General features: G+C 38.0%; 1 protein-coding gene across 3 annotated transcripts in view; it reads left to right on the top strand.

Annotated features, from left to right (window-relative positions):
- Window positions 1-20,614, top strand: part of USP34 (ubiquitin specific peptidase 34) — a 240,766-nt gene that overhangs the window by 31,549 nt on the left and 188,603 nt on the right. For all 3 annotated transcript variants that reach the window (XM_061168549.1, XM_061168548.1, XM_061168547.1), the window contains exon 2: window positions 14,897-14,984. In XM_061168549.1, coding sequence (XP_061024532.1) covers window positions 14,897-14,984 — 88 coding nt within the window. The remainder of the gene's footprint in view (window positions 1-14,896; window positions 14,985-20,614) is intronic.

The following is a 20,614-nucleotide window of genomic DNA, read 5'->3' as shown; positions in this document are numbered from 1 at the left end:
CATCTCTTCACTTTGAATCTATGTGTGTCCTTAAAGTTGTAGTGAGTCTCTTTCATGCCACATCTAGTTGGATCTTGTTTGTTTTTGTTTTTTTTAATTAATTTATTTTATTTTTTGCTCCATTGGGTGTCCATTCCTGTATGCGGGATTTCTCTAGTTGTGGTGAGCAGGAGCTATTCTTTGTTGCGGTGTGCGTGCTTCTCATTGTGGTGGCTTCTCGCACAGCACGGGCTCTAGGGCACATGGGCTTCAGTAGTTGTGGCATGCGGGCTCAGTAGTTGTGGCTTGCGGGCTCTAGAACGCAGGCTCAGTAGTTGTGGTGCACGGGCTTAGTTACACCGCGGCATGTGGGATCTTCCTGGAGCAGGGATCGAACCCGTGTCCCCTGCATTGGCAGGCAGATTCTTAACCACTGCGCCACCAGGGAAGTCCCTTTTTTTTTTTTTTAATCTGTGCAGCCGGACAGTGCCTTTTTTTCTTTTTTTGAATTTTATTTTATTTATTTTTTTATACAGTATGTTCTTATTAGTTATTCTTTTATACATATTAATGTATATATGTCAATCCCAGTCTCCCAATTCATCACACACCCCCACCCCCGCCACTTTCCCCCGGACAGTGCCTTTGACTGGAGAATTTATTTACATTTAAAGTGATTATTGATAGGTAAAAACTGACTGCTGCCATTTTATTGTTTTCTTGCTGTTTTATCATTTCGTTTTTCCTTTCTTCCTCTCACTGTCTTCCTTTGTGAACTGATGGTTTCCTTAGTGGTATGCTTTGATTTCTTTTTCCGTCTTTTGAATATCTACTGTAGGTTTTTGCTTTGTGGTTACCATGAGACTTAAGTAAAACATTTTACAGATACAGTAGTGCATTTTAAGCTTATAACAACTTTGCGTAGAAAAACTCTACTCTTTTAGTCTTGCTCCCAATTTTTTGTTTTTGATGTCACAATTTACATCTTTTTATATTGCGTGTCCATTAACAAATTATTTTAGCTATAGTTATTTTTAGTAGTTTTGTTGTTTAACCTTTATGCTAGAGTTAACTGATTGACATACCACTCTATTACAGTAAAAGCCTTCATTTCCAAAGGACAACTTTTCTGGGTATTCTTGGTTGGCAGTTTTTTTCTTTCAGCACTTTGAATATATCATCCCATTCTTACTGGACTTGTAAGATTTCTGCTGAGAAATCTACTGATAGCTTTATGGGGGTGCCTGTGTGAGGAAATCTTTTTTTCTCTTTCAGGTGGTTTGATTGTAATATGTATTGGAGAAGATCTTTTTGAGTTGAAATTTTTGGGAAACTATGAGCTTTATGAACTTGGATGTCCAAATATCTTTACAGATTTGGGAAGTTCTTAGCTATTATTTCTTTAAATAAACTGCCGTTCCTTTTCCCCTCTTTTTTTCTTTTGGGACTCCAGTAATGCATATATTGTTTCTCTTAATTGTATCCCAGTTTCTGTGGGCTTCCTTCACTCTTTCTCATTCTTTTTTCTTTGTTCTTCTCTGATTGGATAATTTCAGTTGACTTGTCTTCCACTTCACAGATTCTTTTTTCTTCTTCTTTTTTTTTTTTTTAAAGATTACTCTTTTCTTTAAAAATTTTTATTTATTTATTTATTTATTTATTTATTTATTTATGGCTGTGTTGGGTCTTCGTTTCTGTGCGTGGGCCTTCTCTAGTTGCGGCAAGCGGGGGCTTCTCACTATCGCGGCCTCTCTTGTTGCGGAGCACAGGCTCCAGATACGCAGGCTCAGTAATTGTGGCTCACGGGCCTAGTTGCTCCACGGCATGTGGGATCTTCCCAGACCAGGGCTCGAACCCGTGTCCCCTGCATTGGCAGGCAGATTCTCAACCACTGCGCCACCAGGGAAGCCCTCTTTCTTCTTGATCAAGTCTGCTGTTGATGCTTCTTGTCACATTTTTATTTCATTCATTGTACTATTTTTTTTAAGCCACATTCCTTTTTTTTAATTAAATAATTTTTTTTTAAACATCTTTATTGAAGTATAATTGCTTTACAATGGTGTGTTAGTTTCTGCTTTATAACAAAGTGAATCAGTTATACATATACATATGTTCCCATATCTCTTCCCTCTTGCATCTCCCTCCCTCCCACCCTCCCTATCCCACCCCTCTAGGTGGTCACAAAGCACCGAGCTGATCTCCCTGTGCTATGCGGCTACTTCCCACTAGCTATTTTACATTTGGTAGTGTATATATGTCCATGACACTCTCTCACCCTGTCACATCTCACCCCTCCCCATATCCTCAAGTCCATTCTCTAGTAGGTCTGTGTCTTTATTCCCGTTTTGCCACTAGGTTCTTCATGACCTTTTTTTTTTTTTCTTCCTTAGATTCCATATATATGTGTTAGCATACTGTATTTCTTTTTCTCTTTCTGACTTACTTCACTCTGTATGACAGACTCTAACTCCATCCACCTCATTACAAATACCTCCATTTCATTTCTTTTTATGGCTGAGTAATATTCCATTGTATATATGTGCCACATCTTCTTTATCCATTCATCCGATGATGGACACCTAGGTTGCTTCCATGTCCTGGCTGTTGTAAACAGAGCTGCAATGAATATTTTGGTACATGACTCTTTCTGAATTATGGTTTTCTCAGGGTATATGCCCAGTAGTGGGATTGCTGGGTCGTATGGTAGTTCTATTTTTAGTTTTTTAAGGAACCTCCATAGTGTTCTCCATAGTGGCTGTATCAATTTACATTCCCACCAACAGTGCAAGAGTGTTCCCTTTTCTCCACACCCTCTCCAGCATTTATTGTTTGTAGATTTTTTGATGATGGCCATTCTGACCGGTGTGAGATGATACCTCATTGTAGTTTTGATTTGCATTTCTCTAACGATTAATGATGTTGAGCATCCTTTCATGTGTCTGTTGGCAATCTGTATATCTTCTTTGGAGAAATGTCTATTTAGGTCTTCTGCCCATTTTTGGATTGGGTTGTTTGTTTTTTTGTTATTGAGCTGCATGAGCTGCTTGTAAATCTTGGAGATTAATCCTTTGTCAGTTGCTTCATTTGCAAATATTTTCTCCCATTCTGAGGGTTGTCTTTTGGTCTTGTTTATGGTTTCCTTTGCTGTGCAAAAGCTTTTAAGTTTCATTAGGTCCCATTTGTTTATTTGTGTTTTTATTTCCATTTCTCTAGGAGCTGGGTCAAAAAGGATCTTGCTGTGATTTATGTGAAAGAGTGTTCTGCCTATGTTTTCCTCTAAGAGTTTGATAGTGTCTGGCCTTACACTTAGGTCTTTAATCCATTTTGAGTTTATTTTTGTGTATGGTGTCAGGGAGTGTTCTAATTTCATACTTTTACATGTACCTGTCCAATTTTCCCAGCACCATTTATTGAAGAGGCTGTCTTTTCTCCACTGTATATGCTTGCCTCCTTTATCAAAGATAAGGTGACCATATGTGCGTGGGCTTATCTCTGGGCTTTCTGTCCTGTTCCATTGATCTATGTTTCTGTTTTTGTGCCAGTACCAAACTGTCTTGATTACTGTAGCTTTGTAATATAGTCTGAAGTCAGGGAGCCTGATTTCTCCAGCTCCATTTTTCGTTCTCAAGATTGCTTTGGCTATTCGGGGTCTTTTGTGTTTCCATACAAATTGTGAAATTTTTTGTTTTAGTTCTGTGAAAAATGCCAGTGGTAGTTTGATAGGGATTGCATTGAATCTGTAGATTGCTTTGGGTAGCAGAGTCATTTTCACAATGTTGATTCTTCCAATCCAAGAACATGGTATATCTCTCCATCTATTTGTGTCATCTTTAATTTCTTTCATCAGTGTCCTATAATTTTCTGCATACAGGTCTTTTGTCTCCTTAGGTCGGTTTATTCCTAGATATTTTATTCTTTTTGTTGCAATGGTAAACGGGAGTGTTTTCTTAATTTCACTTTCAGATTTTTCATCATTAGTATATAGGAATGCAAGAGATTTCTGTGCATTAATTTTGTATCCTGCTACTTTACCAAATTCATTGATTAGCTCTAGTAGTTTTCTGGTAGCATCTTTAGGATTCTCTATGTATAGTATCATGTCATCTGCAAACAGTGACAGCTTTACTTCTTCTTTTCCGATTTGGATTCCTTTTATTTCTTTTTCTTTTCTGATTGCTGTGGCTAACACTTCCAAAACTATGTTGAATAATAGTGGTGAGAGTGGGCAGCCTTGTCTTGTTCCTGATCTTAGTGGAAATGGTTTCAGTTTTTCACCATTGAGGACAATGTTGGCTGTGGGTTTGTCATATATGGCCTTTATTTATTTATTTATTTATTTTTTTTATGGCCTTTATTATGTTGAGGGAAGTTCCCTCTATGCCTACTTTCTGCAGGGCTTTTATCATAAATGGGTAAATAATTTATTTATCTTTGTCTGCATTGGGTCTTTGTTGCTGTGCACAGGCTTTCTCTAGTTGCGGCGAGTGGGACCTACTGTTCATTGCGGTGTGCAGGCTTCTCATTGTGGTGGCTTCTCGTTGCGGAGCACAGGCTCTAGGCACGTGGGCTTCAGTAGTTGTGGCACACGGGCTCTGTAGTTGTGGCTCATGGGCTCTAGAGCGCAGGCTTAGTAGTTGTGGTGCACGGGCTTAGTTGCTCTGCGGCATGTGGGATCTTCCTAGACCAGGGATTGAACCTGTGTCCCCTGCATTGGCAGGCGGATTCTTATCCACTGTGCCACCAGGGAAGTTCCCTCATTCATTGTATTTTTTAGTTCTGGAATTTCTGCTTCGTTCTGTTTTATAATTTCCCTTTTTTTAATTTCTCATTTTGTGTATTTTTCTGATTTCATTGAATTGTTTTTTTGTGTTTTCTTGTAGCTCGCTGGTCTTCCTTAAAACAACTTCTTTGAATTATTTATTGGACAAATTGCAGATGTCCATTTTCTTGGAATTGGTTACTTGAAAATTATTGTGTTCCCTTAGTGGTTTAATGGCACCTTGATTTTTCATGTTCCATGATGTCTTGAATTGCTGTTTTTGCACGTGGAGAAGCAGTCATCTCCAGTTTTTACTGACTGGCTTTGGGAGAGACATATCTTCTGACAGCCCTGTTAAGAATTCTGAACCTAGGGCTTCCCTGGTGACGCAGTGGTTAAGAATCCATCTGCCAGTGCAGGGGACACACAGGTTCGAGCCCTGGTCCGGGAAGATCCCACATGCCATGGAGCAACTAAGCCCGTGCGCCACAACTATTGAGCCTGCGCTCTAGAGCCCACGTGCCGCAACTACTGAAGCCTGCGTGCCTAGAGCCCGTGTCCCACAACAAGAGAAGTTGCTGCAATGAGAAGCCCGTGCACTGCAACGAAGAGTAGCCCCCAGTCGATGCAACTAAAGAAAGCCCGCGCACAGCAACGAAGACCCAACGCAGCCATAAATAAATGAATGAATGAATGAATTCTGAGTCTTTCTCAGAGCTTTATTGATTGATTGATTGATTGATTGCGTTGAGTCTTCGTTGCTGCGCTTGGGCTTTCTCTAATTACAGCGAGCAGGGACTATTCATTGTGTTGTGTGGGCTTCTCATTGTGGTGGCTTCTCTTGTTGCGGAGCACGGGCTCTAGGCGTGCATGCTTCAGTAGTTATGGCACGCGGGCTCATTAGTTGTGGCTTATGGGCTCTAGAGTGCAGGCTCAGTAGTTGTGGCGCACAGGCTTAGTTGCTCCGCAGCATGTGGGATCTTCCCAGACCAGGGCCTGCACCCGTGTCCCCTGCATTGACAGGCAGATTCTTAACCACTGTGCCACCAGGGAAGTCCATCTCAGACCTTTTTTAACAGATATGTCTGCTCCTCATTTCTTGTTTTCTTTTGGAGGGTAATTCTAAGATTGTTGCTGTCTCCTGATCATACAAAGCCAGGTTGAGTGCTGGCAGTCTCTCATGTGCTTTTCCTACAGCAGTGCTGAATTCTCAAGATTGTGTACTTTCTCCCACTTCTGCAGGGTCTGGACAGCTTTTTGCACATGCTGTTAGTTGTCTGTGAAGGCTTGCTTTTGCTGCCCTTAGGGGTGCAGACAAGGAGCCAGCCACAGGGTGGGAGTGTGTGTGAGTGAGGTACATGGAGAGTTGGGGGTTCTTACGTGGGGTTGGGGGCATCCTCAGACAAGATCTTTCTTGGCACTGTGCTGTGCTGCCTTGGGAGAAGGGTGTCACAGGTAAAGTGAAACTGTTCCTCTTACTCTCTTCAGTGTGTCCAGTCTTGGATTTTATTTTATTTTATTTTTGCGTTGGAAATTCTCTGCCGTACTCCCAGACTTCCACAAAGGCACTGTTGTCCGTGGTGATTGTCCACATCAGTGTTCTTTGGGAGGAAGAGGGTAGAAAACTTACACTTGCTATTTTGATGACATCACCCTCTGCTGATGTACTTTTTATGACTAAAGCTTAGATTTGTTCTTTTGTATAACTTTATTAAAATGGAAATAAACTTTATGTACTATGCGTATGTGACATTTGTTTCATTTAGTATATCACTATAAGTTATCTGTGTTGCTTATTAGTGTATTAGAAGTCTTGCTCTTTATAGTTGAATAGAAAGCTGTAATTTTTTTTTTTATCAGTCCACTCTTTGGACAGGTGGTTTGTTTCTAGTTTGAGGCTGCTTGAATAATTTGTTTTGTTTATTTTGCTTTTTGTTTTTGTTTGTTTTGTTTTGCTTGGTTGGTTATCTGCCTGGACTAATTCTATAGATTCTGGCTGCCCTGCTGTTTATAGTCACTGACATGTGTTTTTTTTTTTTTTAATACATAATTCTTATCCTTTTTTGTTTTTGCTATTAATCTGTTGAAGAAACTACTGATTCCATGGATCATTTAGCCCATAAAGGTTTTTTGTTTTGGATGTTGCTTATTGTATCCTTGTGGAATTATTGAACATGTTTTTCTGTATCCTCTATTTCTGTAATTTATTAGATTTAGAGGCTTGATCAGATTTCGATTAGATTTCTTGGCAAGACTTTTATAGAATGTGTTGTATTCTTCCATCAGAGGGCAAAAAATGTCACATTGTTGCTTTTTTTGTAATGCCAGCAACCATTGCCTAGATCTTTCATTTCATTTGTAGTTGCAAAATGGTGATATTCTAATTCTATCATTTTTCATCAGCTGGTCTATTGCTATAAGGAGAAACTTCCTTTTATTACCCATTTAGTTACTTTGAATTACCATTAGTACAGGAAGGCAGGATAAATGTCTCATTTTCCCCTTTTATTTACCAGTTTTCAAACAGTGAGTTCTTTAAAATTTTAACATTTGATTGGTAATTGGTTCTTTTTTTGAGGATCATTATAAAATTATGTAATTAAAAATAATGTTTTTGCCTTTATTCACCTAACTTTTGGGGAATTATTTCATATCAGTTTATAAAAAGCATTTCCCTGCACTTTTTTTTTCTGATGCATAGTTTTCCATTGTCAGGATGAATTTAATTTGTCTTCTATTGATAGGCATTTAGGTTATTTCCAGTCTTCTGGTATTAAGAACAATGCTAAGTTGAATATCAATGAGTGTTATTTTGGATGAGAAAAAATATGTAGAAAATGATGCTTAAAATAATACTCAGAGTATCAGTGCATTCTTTTATTTATTTATTTGTTTGTTTGTTTTTGGCTATGTTGGGTCTTCGTTGCTGCACACAGGCTTTCTCTAGTTGTGGCGAGCGGGGGCTACTCTTCATTGCTGTGCGCAGGCTTCTCATTGCGGTGGCTTTTCTTGTTGTGGGGCACGGGCTCTAGGTGCATGGGCTTCAGTGGTTGTGGCACACAGGCTCAGTAATTGTGGCTCGTGGGCTCTAGAACGCAGGCTCAGTAGTTGTGGCACACGGGCTTAGTTGCTCCACGGCATGTGGGATCTTCCCGGACCAGGGCTGGAACCCATGTACCCTGCATTAGCAGGCGGATTCTTAATCACTGCGCCACCAGGGAAGCCCAGTGCATTTTTGATTTTGATAAATATTGTCAAATTGTTTTTACTGATGTATGAAAGCACTTGTTTTCTCTTGAGTTTATCAACACTAGGTATTATTTAAACTTTTTGCAAACGTGGTAAGAAAAATACAGTGTTTCAGTGGTATGTTTGAACCCCATGTGTATCATTTTTTCTTTTTTTAATCCCTTTTTTCTTCAGTTTTTCTTTTCCAATCTGTTTTTTGAACTCAGAGATTACTCTTTCGTAAAGACTTTTCCTGGCTTGTAGTTTCTTTGAAGTTTGCTTTTTTGTTGTTTTTATCTGTAATTGAACTTTTTATATGCGCAAACGTATCAATTTAGAACACTTTAAGAATGCCAGTCTTTGTTTCTGCCATCTTCTGTGTTGTTATCTAGTGTTTCAGTTGGCTTTAAAGACTCCCAGACTACAGACAGCACCTGACTTATGACGGTTTGGCTTACAACTTTTCAACTTTCTGCTGGTGAGAAAGTGATATACATGCACTGGAAACTGTACTTTGAATTTTGAATTTTGGTCTTTTCCTGGGCTAGCGATATGGGTATGATACTCTTGGCTTAAGGATGGACAGCAGTAGTAAGCTGTAGCTCTCAGTCAACTTTGCAGTCATGAGGGTAAATAGCTGATACACTTAGCCATTCTGTACCCATAGGTCCATTCTGTTTTTCCCTTTAAGTACAGTTTTTAATAAATTGCATGAGATATTCAACACTTTACTATAAAACAGGCTTCGTGTTAGATGATTTTATCTAGCTGTAGGCTGACAGAAGTGTTCTGAGTGTATTTAAGGTAGGCTAGGCTAAGCTGTGATGTTTGGTAGGTTAGGTGTAATAAATGCATTTTCACAATTTATGGTATTTTCAACTTACAATGAGTTTATCGGGGTGTAACTCCATTGTAAGTTGAGAAATAGCTGTAATAAGTATTTTATTTTGTTAATTTTTTGTCAGTTTGCTTATTTAGGTTTACCCATGTATTTATTTCCTTCTTTACCATATTTTTCTTGCTTCTTGCTCTTAGATTCTTTGCCTTTTTCTTTTTTTTTCTTTTGAGGAACCTCTTAATCTTTTTAAAATTTTATTTTCTATTCATGGCTTATCAATGATAAGCATATCCATTTGTCCAAAGTTTTATTTCACTCTTCCTCTTGAGGTCTACCCTGGGTATCAAATTCTAGGTTGAGGTTTACTTGGGTGTAAAATTCTAGATTGGCCATTTTAACGTTTTGAAGATTTTATTCTATTCTTTCAGTCAGAAGTCTGCCTCTCAGAATCTGTATTATTGTTACTCTATGTACTCTTTTTTTTCTTTGAAGCTTTTACTAAAACTTTCTATGACAAATTTCTAATATATGCAAAAGAATAATATACTTACGGTATTAAAAGGTGAAATTTGTCTGGCAGTAGTTCATCCAAATTCATAACCATGTAGTACCTTTTTTTAATTGGCTTATATGCACTTAATTGGCCCTTTGAATAGTCTTTTAAATGTGTTTGTAACTCTAGGTCAAGTAGTAGATCATTTAACATTTTACTTTCAAGACAACAGGTCTTAAAGTATTCATGATTTATCAATGTTGAAAGAATTTTCTGACAGCATCTTGTCACATTATTTAGTGAATCAAGCCTTAGATCTATTAGCTGCTTCAACGGCTTTATTTTATTTTCCCATTCTCTTATTTAGCAGTTATTTAGTACACTATGTTTCTCTCTCTTAATTCTTCTTCTTTTGCACATGATGATCCTTCTGACTAGGATTCCATCCCCTGTGGGCTTCTTTGTCATTACCCCCTCCTTCCTATTCCTTTCCTGCTGTCCTTCTTGCTTCCCTTTTTACTAACTTCTGTCTTTCAGTTAGTTGTTATTTCTTTTAGGGAACTTTCCTTAGTCCTTTCCAAGACTGTGTTTCCATGTCCTGCTTATTAGGTTAAAAAAAAAAAAGAGTTGCAAAGAATTGATGCTGAGTTGTTTAAAAAAAAATTCTCTTGAACTAGGTATTGTTCAAACAGATTGGGAAGTTTTTAAAAAGTCTAGAAAGTGTTCTGTATTTCGATTGCTCTGCAACTTGAGTAAGTGTTTAAATTACTGTAATAGAATGCTGGAATGGAAATGATAGCCAATGCACTGCTTTTGTTTCTTTTGAAATATACGGTGCAGAACTCCAGTCAGTGGACTGAAACCCTAAGAAAAGGCCCTATGTCAGAAGATTGGTGAATGTGTATTAATAAGTTTTAAAATCAAGCATTAGTCTCGTAATTTCTGTATACCCAAGGAACAACTCAGGCTAGGAGTGCTGGCTAGTACTGGTCTCCTGGAGCTGTTTGTACTTATTTTAGCCATTTTACCCACCTAGGTGGGTCTCAGTGGCTAACCTTGGTGCTGGCCAGGGTTCTGGATAGGGCCCAGGTTCTTGTAATTCCTGTTCTTTTGGGACTTTGCTGATAAGAAGTTATGTGAGGTTGTGTTCAGCACCTTTGGTTTGGTGAGCGGTCATGAGTTTTTTCATCTGATGAGTTGTGAGATTGTATATGAGAATATTTACCCTTTACTTGGGGTAAGATCCGGGTCATGACTACTAATGGTTTCTCAGTAGTCTCCTGGGTTATGCCTCCTGTCCTCTCATGTTTCCTTTTGGGGTTATGCTTGCCATCATACTATCATACTGTTCATTTGTGATCTTGAAGTTTTTCTGAGCATTTTCTTCTTTTTAAATTTAAGTGACAAGAACCATTTACTTTTCACCCTATTTCCACCCTTCTACCTCACACATTGTGTCAGTTGGGTACATTTCTTTCAGTTATTGAATTTCCTTTTCTTGCTTTTGGGGGATGGCATCTCTGGCACCCAGGTATTACCCAGCCTTAATGTTTCCAATTGCACTTTGATATCTTCTCTTGGGCTGTATTTGGTATTCTTTAGATCTATGTGACAATTCCTCCACCTTGCTCTTTTCCCAGTCCAGGTGGTTGGCCCTTTAGAGTTGGAATTACAGTTCCTCTTCTATAGGAAATAGGTGGAAAGATTTCTTGAACTTGCCTTCCTCCCTTCTTCCTTTATTTGTTTATAAATATTATACTGTGGACTTTAATGGATCTTTGATTTGTAAAGATCAGTGGCTTCTTTTAAACTGCAGTGTGGGCTACTCTAGCTCCCTTTTTTTAAATTAATTAAACATTCTTGAAATTGTAAAAAACAACAAATTTTCTCATCTTCACCATCTTTTAAAATTACTGAAGTATAGTTTATTTACAGTGTTGTGTTAGTTCCTGGTGTACACAGAGTGATTCAGTTATATATTCTTTTTCATATTCTTTTTCAGTATAGATTATTACAAGATACTGAGTACAGTTCCCTCTACTGTACAGTAGGACCTCGTTTATCTCATCTTAACCATCTTTAAGTGTACAATTCAGTAGTGTTAAGAATATTCACATTGTTGGGACTTCCCTGGTGGTCCAGTGGGTAGGACTCTGTGCTCCCAATGCAGGGGGCGTGGGTTTGATCCCTGGTTGGGCAACTAGATCCTGCATGCATGCCACAACGAAGATCCCGCGTGCTGCAACTAAGACCCAGCGCAGCCAAAATAAATATTTTACAAAAAGAATATTCACATTGTTATGCAACAGATCTTCAGAACTTTTTCGTCTTGAAAACTAAAACTCTGTACCCATTAAACAACTCCTCATTTCTCTCTCCCCCTGACAACCACCATTCTACTTTATTTCTATGGATTTGATTACTCAAGATATCTCATTTAAGTAGAATCATACAGTATTTTGTCTTTTTGTGACTTACTTTTTGTGGCTTATTTACTTAACGTGATGTTCTCAAGGTTCATTCATTTTGTAGCATGTGATGGGATTTCCTTCCTTTTTAAGGCTGAATAACATTTCTCTGTATGTATGCACCACTTTTTGTTTATTCATCTCTCTGTGTACATTTGGGTTACTTATGTCTCTTGCCGATTGTGAATAATGCTGCTGTGAACATAGGTGTACAGATATCTCTTTGAGGTTCTGCTTTCAGTTCTTTTTTCATATATATACCCAAAAGTGGGATTGCTGAATCATATGGTAATTCGTTTTAAAATTTTTTGAGGAACTGCTGTATTCTTTTCAATAGTAATTGCACCAATTATTATTCCCACCAGCAGTGCTCAAGGGTTTCACTTTCTACATATCCTCATCTATACTTGTTATTTTATGATTTTTTTTTTTAACAATAGCCATCCTAAGGGGTGTGAAGTGATATCTCATTGTGGTTTTTGTTTGTGTACTTAGTTTTGAAATCATGAATTTGAGTCTTCCAACTTTGTTCTTGTTTTTCAAGATTGTTTTGGTTATTTGGGGTCCCTTGAAATTCCATACAAGTTTAAGGGTAGAATTTTCCATTTCTGCAAAAACGTTGGGATTTTGGTAGGGATTGTATTGACTCTATAGATCAGTTCGGACATTATTGACATTTAACGATGTTAAATGTTCCATGAATATGAGATTTGTTCCTATTTATTTGTACCTGATATCTTTCAGCAACTTTTTGTAGTTGTCAGTTTTCAAGTCTTTCGCCTCCCTGGTTTAGTTTATTCCTAAGTTTTTTATTCTTTTTGATTCTTGTGTTCTTAATTTCCTTTTCAGATTGTTCATTGTTAGTATATAGAAATGCGGTGGATTTTTGTGCGTTGACTTTGTGTCCTGTCACTTTACTGAAATCATTTATTCTAACAGTTGTGTGTGTGTGTGTTTGTGTGGACTATAGCATTTCCTACATATAAAATCATGCCACCCATGAACAGAGGTAATTTTAGTACTTCCTTTCCAATTTCTTCTTCTTGCCTAATTGGTCTGACTAGAACTTCCAATACTGTGTTGAATAGAAGTTGTGAAAGCAGCTACTTTGTCTTGATCCTGATCATAGAGGAGAAGCTTTCAGTCTTTCACTATTATGATGTTTGTTGTCTGTCTGGAGAGGTCTATTTTGTCTGGCTCTGATAAGATGTACTTCCCTTCCCTTTCTGGTTATGGGGTAGATATAATGAAATAGTAAGCTTATGTTGGTGAGCCGTTAGGTTGCCAGGTGGGCCTCAGGTGGGGTACGTGTTTCTCACCTCACGTATGCGTTTACCAGAATGTGTGCCATTTGTGTTTTGTGTTAGAGAAGGATATGATCCTTGCAACCACTCTGTTCCCTGTGTTTTCAGGCCGGGGAAGGAAAACTGTTACTGTGCACTGTGTTCTCTTCTTGTTGATGAAATCACACAAACCAAGAGCTTGCTTTTAGTAGTTACCTTACCTTATCCCCCACTACATCTTACTCTGTCATGGTTGCTAGGTTTTGTTGTTGGGATCTTCTCCCTGATGGGCATTAGTGTCTTTGGCTTCCAGGGCCGCCTCAGGTGCTGTTTACCTTGTTACCCATTTGTTTGGCATATACTCTTGCCCTGTGATTTTTCCTTCTCTGCCAAGAGAAGGAGAAGAGACCCGCCTTGGTCTAGTCAGTATTATCAGAGAGAAATCTTCCAACCTCCTACTTGGACTTCAAGCATTTCTGGAGCTGAGTAGGGGAAGAGTGCTGTAAGTCTCAACATTGAATATATAGTCTGATCTAAAACAAGGTGAGTTTTTTTTAAAACGAAAATTAAGCTATACGCAGTTGGTAAATAGAGGGATGATATTAATATGATGGAACATCTTAATGGTTCGTATGCGATTTCCCCCATCACATTAATGTTTTATAGTGATTCATGCAAGCTTTCTTGTGATTAAAGAGAAGACCCTACTGGTATATGAGAAAACAGTAACAAAGCTGACATTCCTCAAAAATGCCTTCTTGTGCATACAGTGATTGGTTTATTGCCTTCAAGGACCCCTGTGTTTTCTACTTTGTAGAGCTGTGTGGAGAAGGAAGTAGGTGCCAAGTCATTAAAATGATGGAGCCGTGAGAATGGTTATATTTGATCTTTAATTTTTTTTTGGAAATGATCTTTATTAGAATTGAATGCCCTCAGGCACCTTCATATCAAAAGATGAAGCATGAACCTCATGGTTTAAAGTTGCAGAAGATTGATTGACACTGGTTAGTGCAGATACCAATGGAGATTTAACTGTGCTAGTATTCTTTTTAATTTTAAATCAGACTAGTTATTGGTTTTGTCAGTGTTCTGGTTATAAAGTTTCATAGGTTTTGAGTAGTCTGCTTCTAATGTTTTATTGTTAGTCTCATTTTCTTTATTGCAAGATTTTATATCACGTGAGGCTTCTCAGCAGTGCCTACGTGACACAGTAGGAAATGCCTGTACAGAGAGATTAAATGTTTTCAGTATGATACCTCCTGGCTTTCAGCTACCTGATTGTGCAAAACCCAGCTCTCTCTGGTTCAACATCTCCAGAGAGGAAACATAGTCTTTTAGAGATCGTGTGTGTGTGTGTGTGTGTGTGTGTGTGTGTGTGTGTGTGTTGGGGGGGGTGGTGAGGGGGCCAGGGAAGGGGGATGAGGGTTTGTCTAACTGCTTCTTAATAGGACTTTAATATTTTTTAGCCCCACTTGTATTCCTTCTTTTAGAAGTACTCAGTGTTTCTAATTCCTGAGTCTCTCTGAGACAAAGTTAGCATCAAATTGGTCAATAATTAACCAAGATTTATTTTCTTTAGTGAAAGCAAAAAAAAAAAAATTATTGGAAATATTTGTATTTGTAAATCTAGCTTTTTTTTTAAGTGTTGGCTTTTTTTGTTTTTGTTTTGGCCGTGCCGTGTGGCATGTGGGGATCTTAGTTCCCCGGCTGGGGATTGAACCCATGCCTCCTGCAGTGGAAGCGTGGAGTCTTAACCATTGGACCACCAGGGAAGTCCCTATTGCCTTTAATATTGGTTTGGCATTATTTATTCATAATTTAAAAGGTACTTTTTCTATTTTCTTTCAGTATCCGATATAGAAGGTGGTGATGGACTGCAGCTCAGAAAGGAACATACTCTCAAAATATTTGCTTATATCAATTCCTGGACACAGAGGTATGCATCTTTATGTATTTTGAAGAGTAACTTTGTCAGTTGTGTTTTGTTTTATATTTTTATTTTTTGTTTTTGGCCGTGCCACACGGCTTGTGGGATCTTAGTTCCTTGACCAGGGTAGGAACCCGTGTCCTCTGCAGTGAAAGCAGTCCTAACCACTGGACCGCCAGAGAATTCCCAGTTGTATTTTATTTTATTTTTTATTTATTTATTTTTGGCTCCGTTGGGTCTTCGTTGCTACATGCGGGTTTTCTCTAGTTGTGGCGAGTGGGGGCTACTTTTCGTTGCCGTGCACAGGCTTCTCATCGCGGTGGCTTCTCTTGTTGCAGAGCATGGGCTCTAGGCATGCGGGCTCAGTAGTTGTGGCTCGTGGGTTCTAGAGCACAGGCTCAGTAGTTGTGGTGCATGGGCTTAGTTGCTTGGCGGCATGTAGGATCTTCCCAGACCAGGGCTTGAACCCATGTCCCCTGCATTGGCAGGCGGATTCTTAGCCACTGAGCCACCAGAGAAGCCCATAAGTGAAATTTTGATATGTACAGTTTTAGGCAGTAATTTGTAGGTTTCATTAGAATATCAAAAGATGTAGAGACTCTCTGCCTTTATATCATGCTGTTCCAGTATATAGTGATTAAGAGTATGGCCTTGGAGCCAGATAGATGTGGCTTCCAGTCCTGCTTCATCACCTGTGTACTAGGTGATTATGACAAATTAGTTAACTTACTCTTACTTCCTCATTTGTGAAATGAGTAATAATAAAGCTACTACTATCTTCATGAGGTTGTGAAGAAACAAAATATTTAACATGGTATCTGACAAAAGAACTTAATAAATACCTATTTTAATTAAAATTGTTGAAACTTATTTTAGAAAATGAAATATATATTGAAGGGTACATAAACTAAGGCATGAAAAGTCAAATTGGAAAATAGTGTGTAATGTTTATAATTCTATTCACATGTTAGTAAGTATTAACAGTTTTTAGCTGATAGTAAAAAGTACCAGAAGGTAGAATGTTACACTCTTAATTGTTCATGCTGATAGACGAGAGAAGTGACAAGAAAATATACAGTTGGATTGCAGTGCTTTAGAGTAAAAATTTTTTGCCTGTTTCCCTTCTCTGCCCTCCCCCCATCCTGTTTCTCTCTAGGGCATCAAAAAATACTGTTGCCCAGATTAAGATTGTGGTTCTTGTAGGGGATAAAAAGCTACTGATAAAGCACAGTTAATTTACAAAAGAAATTCTTAACTTGGTGGCCCATGACCATGGAAGGTCCATAAATGTGCCTTAGTGCACGAATGGATCGGATCCATGACATCTCATACAAAATGTTCTTTGTAGGTTTTCTGGGAGAAAAGTGTTAACTTTCAAAAGATTATCAATAATCAAGAATCATTTTTTCTAATATGTTGGTTGACCAGAATATAGCTGAAGGAGAATGTTCACTTAAAAAACAATATGTTAAGAATTTAATATTTATAGAAATTTCAAAGGCTTTAATATTTTATAATTTTCCTTCTATTTAAATGATATACTCATTGTGAAAGTCTTTTAGAAAATACAGAAAATCAAAGTTTAAAAAAAAAAAATGCCATCACCCAGAGTAACAACTGGTAACTTTTTTTTGGTATAACCTTGGTATGAGATTGGGAACAGTACAGTTTAAAATTTTATAAAAATGTGATTATAACACTTGTATGCTTTATAATCTGATTTTTTTTCATGTGAACTATGATCAGTCTCTCTATGTCATCAAATATTATGTCATTATTTTTATTAATAACTGCTGCATCACAGTAATATAGCTGCCACTTCTTTGTTCGTAAGATTCAGGGAGTTAGTTATCTATGTCACTTTAACAGATTATCATTATTTTATTTTATTAATATTGGAATGGAAAATTGGAATGAAATGGGAGGAAAATGAATTCAGAGAATGGGGAGAGAATATTAGGAGAATAAATTAAAGAATATAAATTTGGAAAAGAGCATACATGGCTCTGAAAGGAATGTCGTGTATGATGAAGGCATTGATACCACAAGGCAAAATCCTTCTTGTTGGAATTGTTGCTGGTTTTTGTTTGACTTGTTTAAAGCCTATTACAAAACAGGCTTATGTTTTATATCTTGCAGATGCCTTAGTAGGCATTCAAGGTTCCTCGTTGTCTTCTACCTGTCTACTTTTTACCTTTATTTCAGGATTTCTCCCCTGAAATAATTCTGGGTGCTAGCTAGGCGGAGGTTCTGTCAGATCTTTGTATTTTCAGGCTAAAAATTACACCTTTCACACCTGTCATTTGTACTTAAAGTTTGAGGCTATTGCTTATTTTTATTGTTTTATTAAACTTTATTTTTTATAACAGTTTTAGACACTATTGCTTTTGAACAGGTTAACGTACGTTCTCCACTCTTTAAGGGTCTACTTTTTATTTTGGAATTAAGAAATTTGACCAATGGGATGTTGATATTGACCACTATTTAAAGTAGTGTTTTTCAGAAATTAGCTCATAAATAAAAAATCTTTCATTAAGGTTGGATACTGTAGATGAACAGTCCTTTCATGTGTTCAGCAGTACCAGGCCAGGAAAATGTTAGATCCATTGGAAGATTTGTTAGATGGAATTATGGAATCCAGGTTAAAATAATTTAATTTGACATGTAGCTTTCTCGTGAATGTTAGTATTTTAATTAATTGAAGCTACATATTTTGTTAGTCATTTAGAAATTTTTATCATTGTGTGTTCTTTTTTTGTTTTTAAATTTATTTATTTATTTATTTTTGGCTGTGTTGGGTCTTCGTTTCTGTGTGAGGGCTTTCTCTGGTTGTGGCAAGCGAGGGCCACTCTTCATCGTGGTGCGCGGGCCTCTCACTATTGCGGCCTCTGTTGTTGCGGAGCGCAGGCTCAGTAGTTGTGGCTCACGGGCCCAGTTGCTCCGCGGCATGTGGGATCTTCCCAGACCAGGGCTCGAACCCGTGTCCCCTGCATTGGCAGGCGGATTCTCAACCACTGCGCCACCAGGGAAGCCCTTTTTTTTTTTTTTTTATAAATTTATTTAATTTTATTTATTTTTGGCTGCATTGGGTCTTCGTTGCTGCGCGCAGGCTTCTCTCTAGTTGTGGAGAGCAGGGGCTACTCTTTGCTGTGGCGCGCAGGCTTCTCATTGCGGTGGCTTTTCCTGTTGCAGAGCACGGGCTCTAGGTGCATAGGCTTCAGTAGTTGTCGCTCACAGGCTCTAGAGCGCAGGCTCAGTAGTTGTGGCTCATGGGCTCTAGAGCGCAGGCTCAGTAGTTGTGGCACACAGGCTCAGTAGTTGTGGCTCACGGGCTCTAGAGCGCAGGCTCAGTAGTGGTGACGCACGGGCTTAGTTGCTCCGTGGCATGTGGAATCTTCCTGGACCAGGGCTCGAACCTGTGTCCCCTGCACTGGCAGGCGGATTCTTAACCACTGAACCACCAGGGAAGCCCCTCATTGTGTGTTCTTAAATGTAAGCGTATTCCACTCATATAGGCAGCATGTAACTCTACTTAGGTAATAAAGTCTTATCAGGTGGGTAATAACGGGAAGGACTGAGAAGAAAATAGGATAAGCTCAGATAGTGAAGGGTAATGTATGATATTGGTGTACAAATACAGTATGTACAGAGTTTAAAAAATAAAATGGTAGGAAAAGGCCTATAATATAAAAAGTCCATTGTCCCCTATCTCCTCAGCCCCATTTCTGTTTTCAACTTTCTTGAGATGTTGGTTTTGATATTAACTTTTATGTTTTGAAATAATAATATTATATTGCTGTTGCTTTATCTGTCAATTTTAGGTATAATCTGTGAACTTCCTTTTGTGATATATAAAGATTTCACCCATTTACCCTTCCCCGTCCTCTCAGTATAGTTACATCAGTTCTTGAGGTAGTTCTAAGAACAAAAATAATTGCTCAGTTATTAGTCAAAAAAGATTCTGTGGTTCATTTTATATTTTACAAGATATAAATTGTTTTTCTTTTGTTTTCATTCTTTGTTTCATAGAGTTTAATGTCTTGTTCTTCATTTGATTAATTTTCTAGGTGTGGATCACTAATTTTTCCCAAACTCTCCAGCCCTTCTTAGTACTAGTTTTTACATTTTTATACATCATTAGGTGATCTGTTATTTTCTTACCTTGCCTCCATCTCCTTTGGCTTTTATCTTCCTACTCCAATCTGTATTGATTTCTCAGTAGTGTTACTGAAACAGCTATATTCTCTTCAGATCATCCTTGAAATTCTTTTGCTTTTCTATTATATTGGATCTCCAGTTTACTGGATTCTATGCCATCTTTATTGGTTTACTTCTTTGTTTTGTTAGGATGACATCCTTTCTGAGAAAAGGTACATGGGAGACATGGTTTTTAGACCTTTCCGGCCTAAAAGAATGTCTCTTCTACCGTTACTTTTATTGATAACTTTTGTTGGATACAGAATTGTAGATAGAAAATTATTTTCTCTCAGAATTTTGAAAGTGTTATTCCATTGTATTTTTTTTTTTTAATTATTAGCACCTTTAATTGTTATTTATTTATTTATTTATTTGGCTGTGTTGGGTCTTCGTTTCTGTGCGAGGGCTTCCTCTAGTTGTGGCAAGCGGGGGCCACTCTTCATTGCGGTGCGCGGGCCTCTCACTATCGCGGCCTCTCTTGTTGCGGAGCACAGGCTCCAGACGCGCAGGCTCAGTAGTTGTGGCTCACGGGCCTAGTTGCTCCGCGGCATGTGGGATCTTCCCAGACCAGGGCTCGAACCCGTGTCCCCTGCATTAGCAGGCAGATTCTCAACCACTGCGCCACCAGGGAAGCCCCCATTGTATTTTATCTTCCAATATTACTTAGGAGAAAGTATGAGCTGTTTTTATTCCTGAGCTTTTTCTTGTCACTCTTTTCACTCTCCCTGAAAGCTTTTAGGATCTTTATCCCTCCTTGGCTTCAGAAATTTCATGATGGTATGTGTTTTAGTGGGTTTTCAGTTCTGAAAATTTTTTTTTTGTTTTATACTTTCCTCACCTCTGTATTTTCTGCTGTCTTCTTGGAAATATTATTAGTCAGATATTGTACCTCTTTGATTGATGGTTTGTTTTTCTTTTTCTTCCCATTATCTTTCTTTGTCTAGTCTACTTTCTGGGATATTTCTCCAGTTTTACCTCTGGACCTTCTATTGAATTTTACAAATTGCTGTAATTTTAATTGGTTTTAAAATTGTGAATGATATATATGCAAAAACTATATATAATGCATATTTGTACACATTAAAGGGCTCTGTTTTGTAATTAGAATGCATTTTTTAATAGTATTCTGTTCTTGTTTCAGTAATCCAGTATCTTTCATGTCTCTGAGGATATAAATTAATTAAAACCTTTTTTCTTCCTGCATTTTATCTTCTTCCTCTAAATTTCTTTTTACTGTTTGCTTTGATCTGCCTTTAGTGATGCAGCTTTTCTTGAAAGTCTTATTATCCTTGGCTATCCTTTCATGGTTAAGAGAGGGCCACTGAAAAATGGATTGCATGTTCTGTGTGAATGGAGCATCTCAGATGTTGGCCTATACTGTATGATGGTAAAATGGTGAGCAGACTTTATTATAGGATAAATGGCCTTTTCTCTTAGATTGT

Source organism: Eubalaena glacialis, chromosome 14 (genome assembly GCF_028564815.1).
Source record: "Eubalaena glacialis isolate mEubGla1 chromosome 14, mEubGla1.1.hap2.+ XY, whole genome shotgun sequence".
Lineage (NCBI taxonomy): Eukaryota > Metazoa > Chordata > Mammalia > Artiodactyla > Balaenidae > Eubalaena > Eubalaena glacialis.
This window is presented reverse-complemented; position numbering and strand designations above follow the sequence as displayed.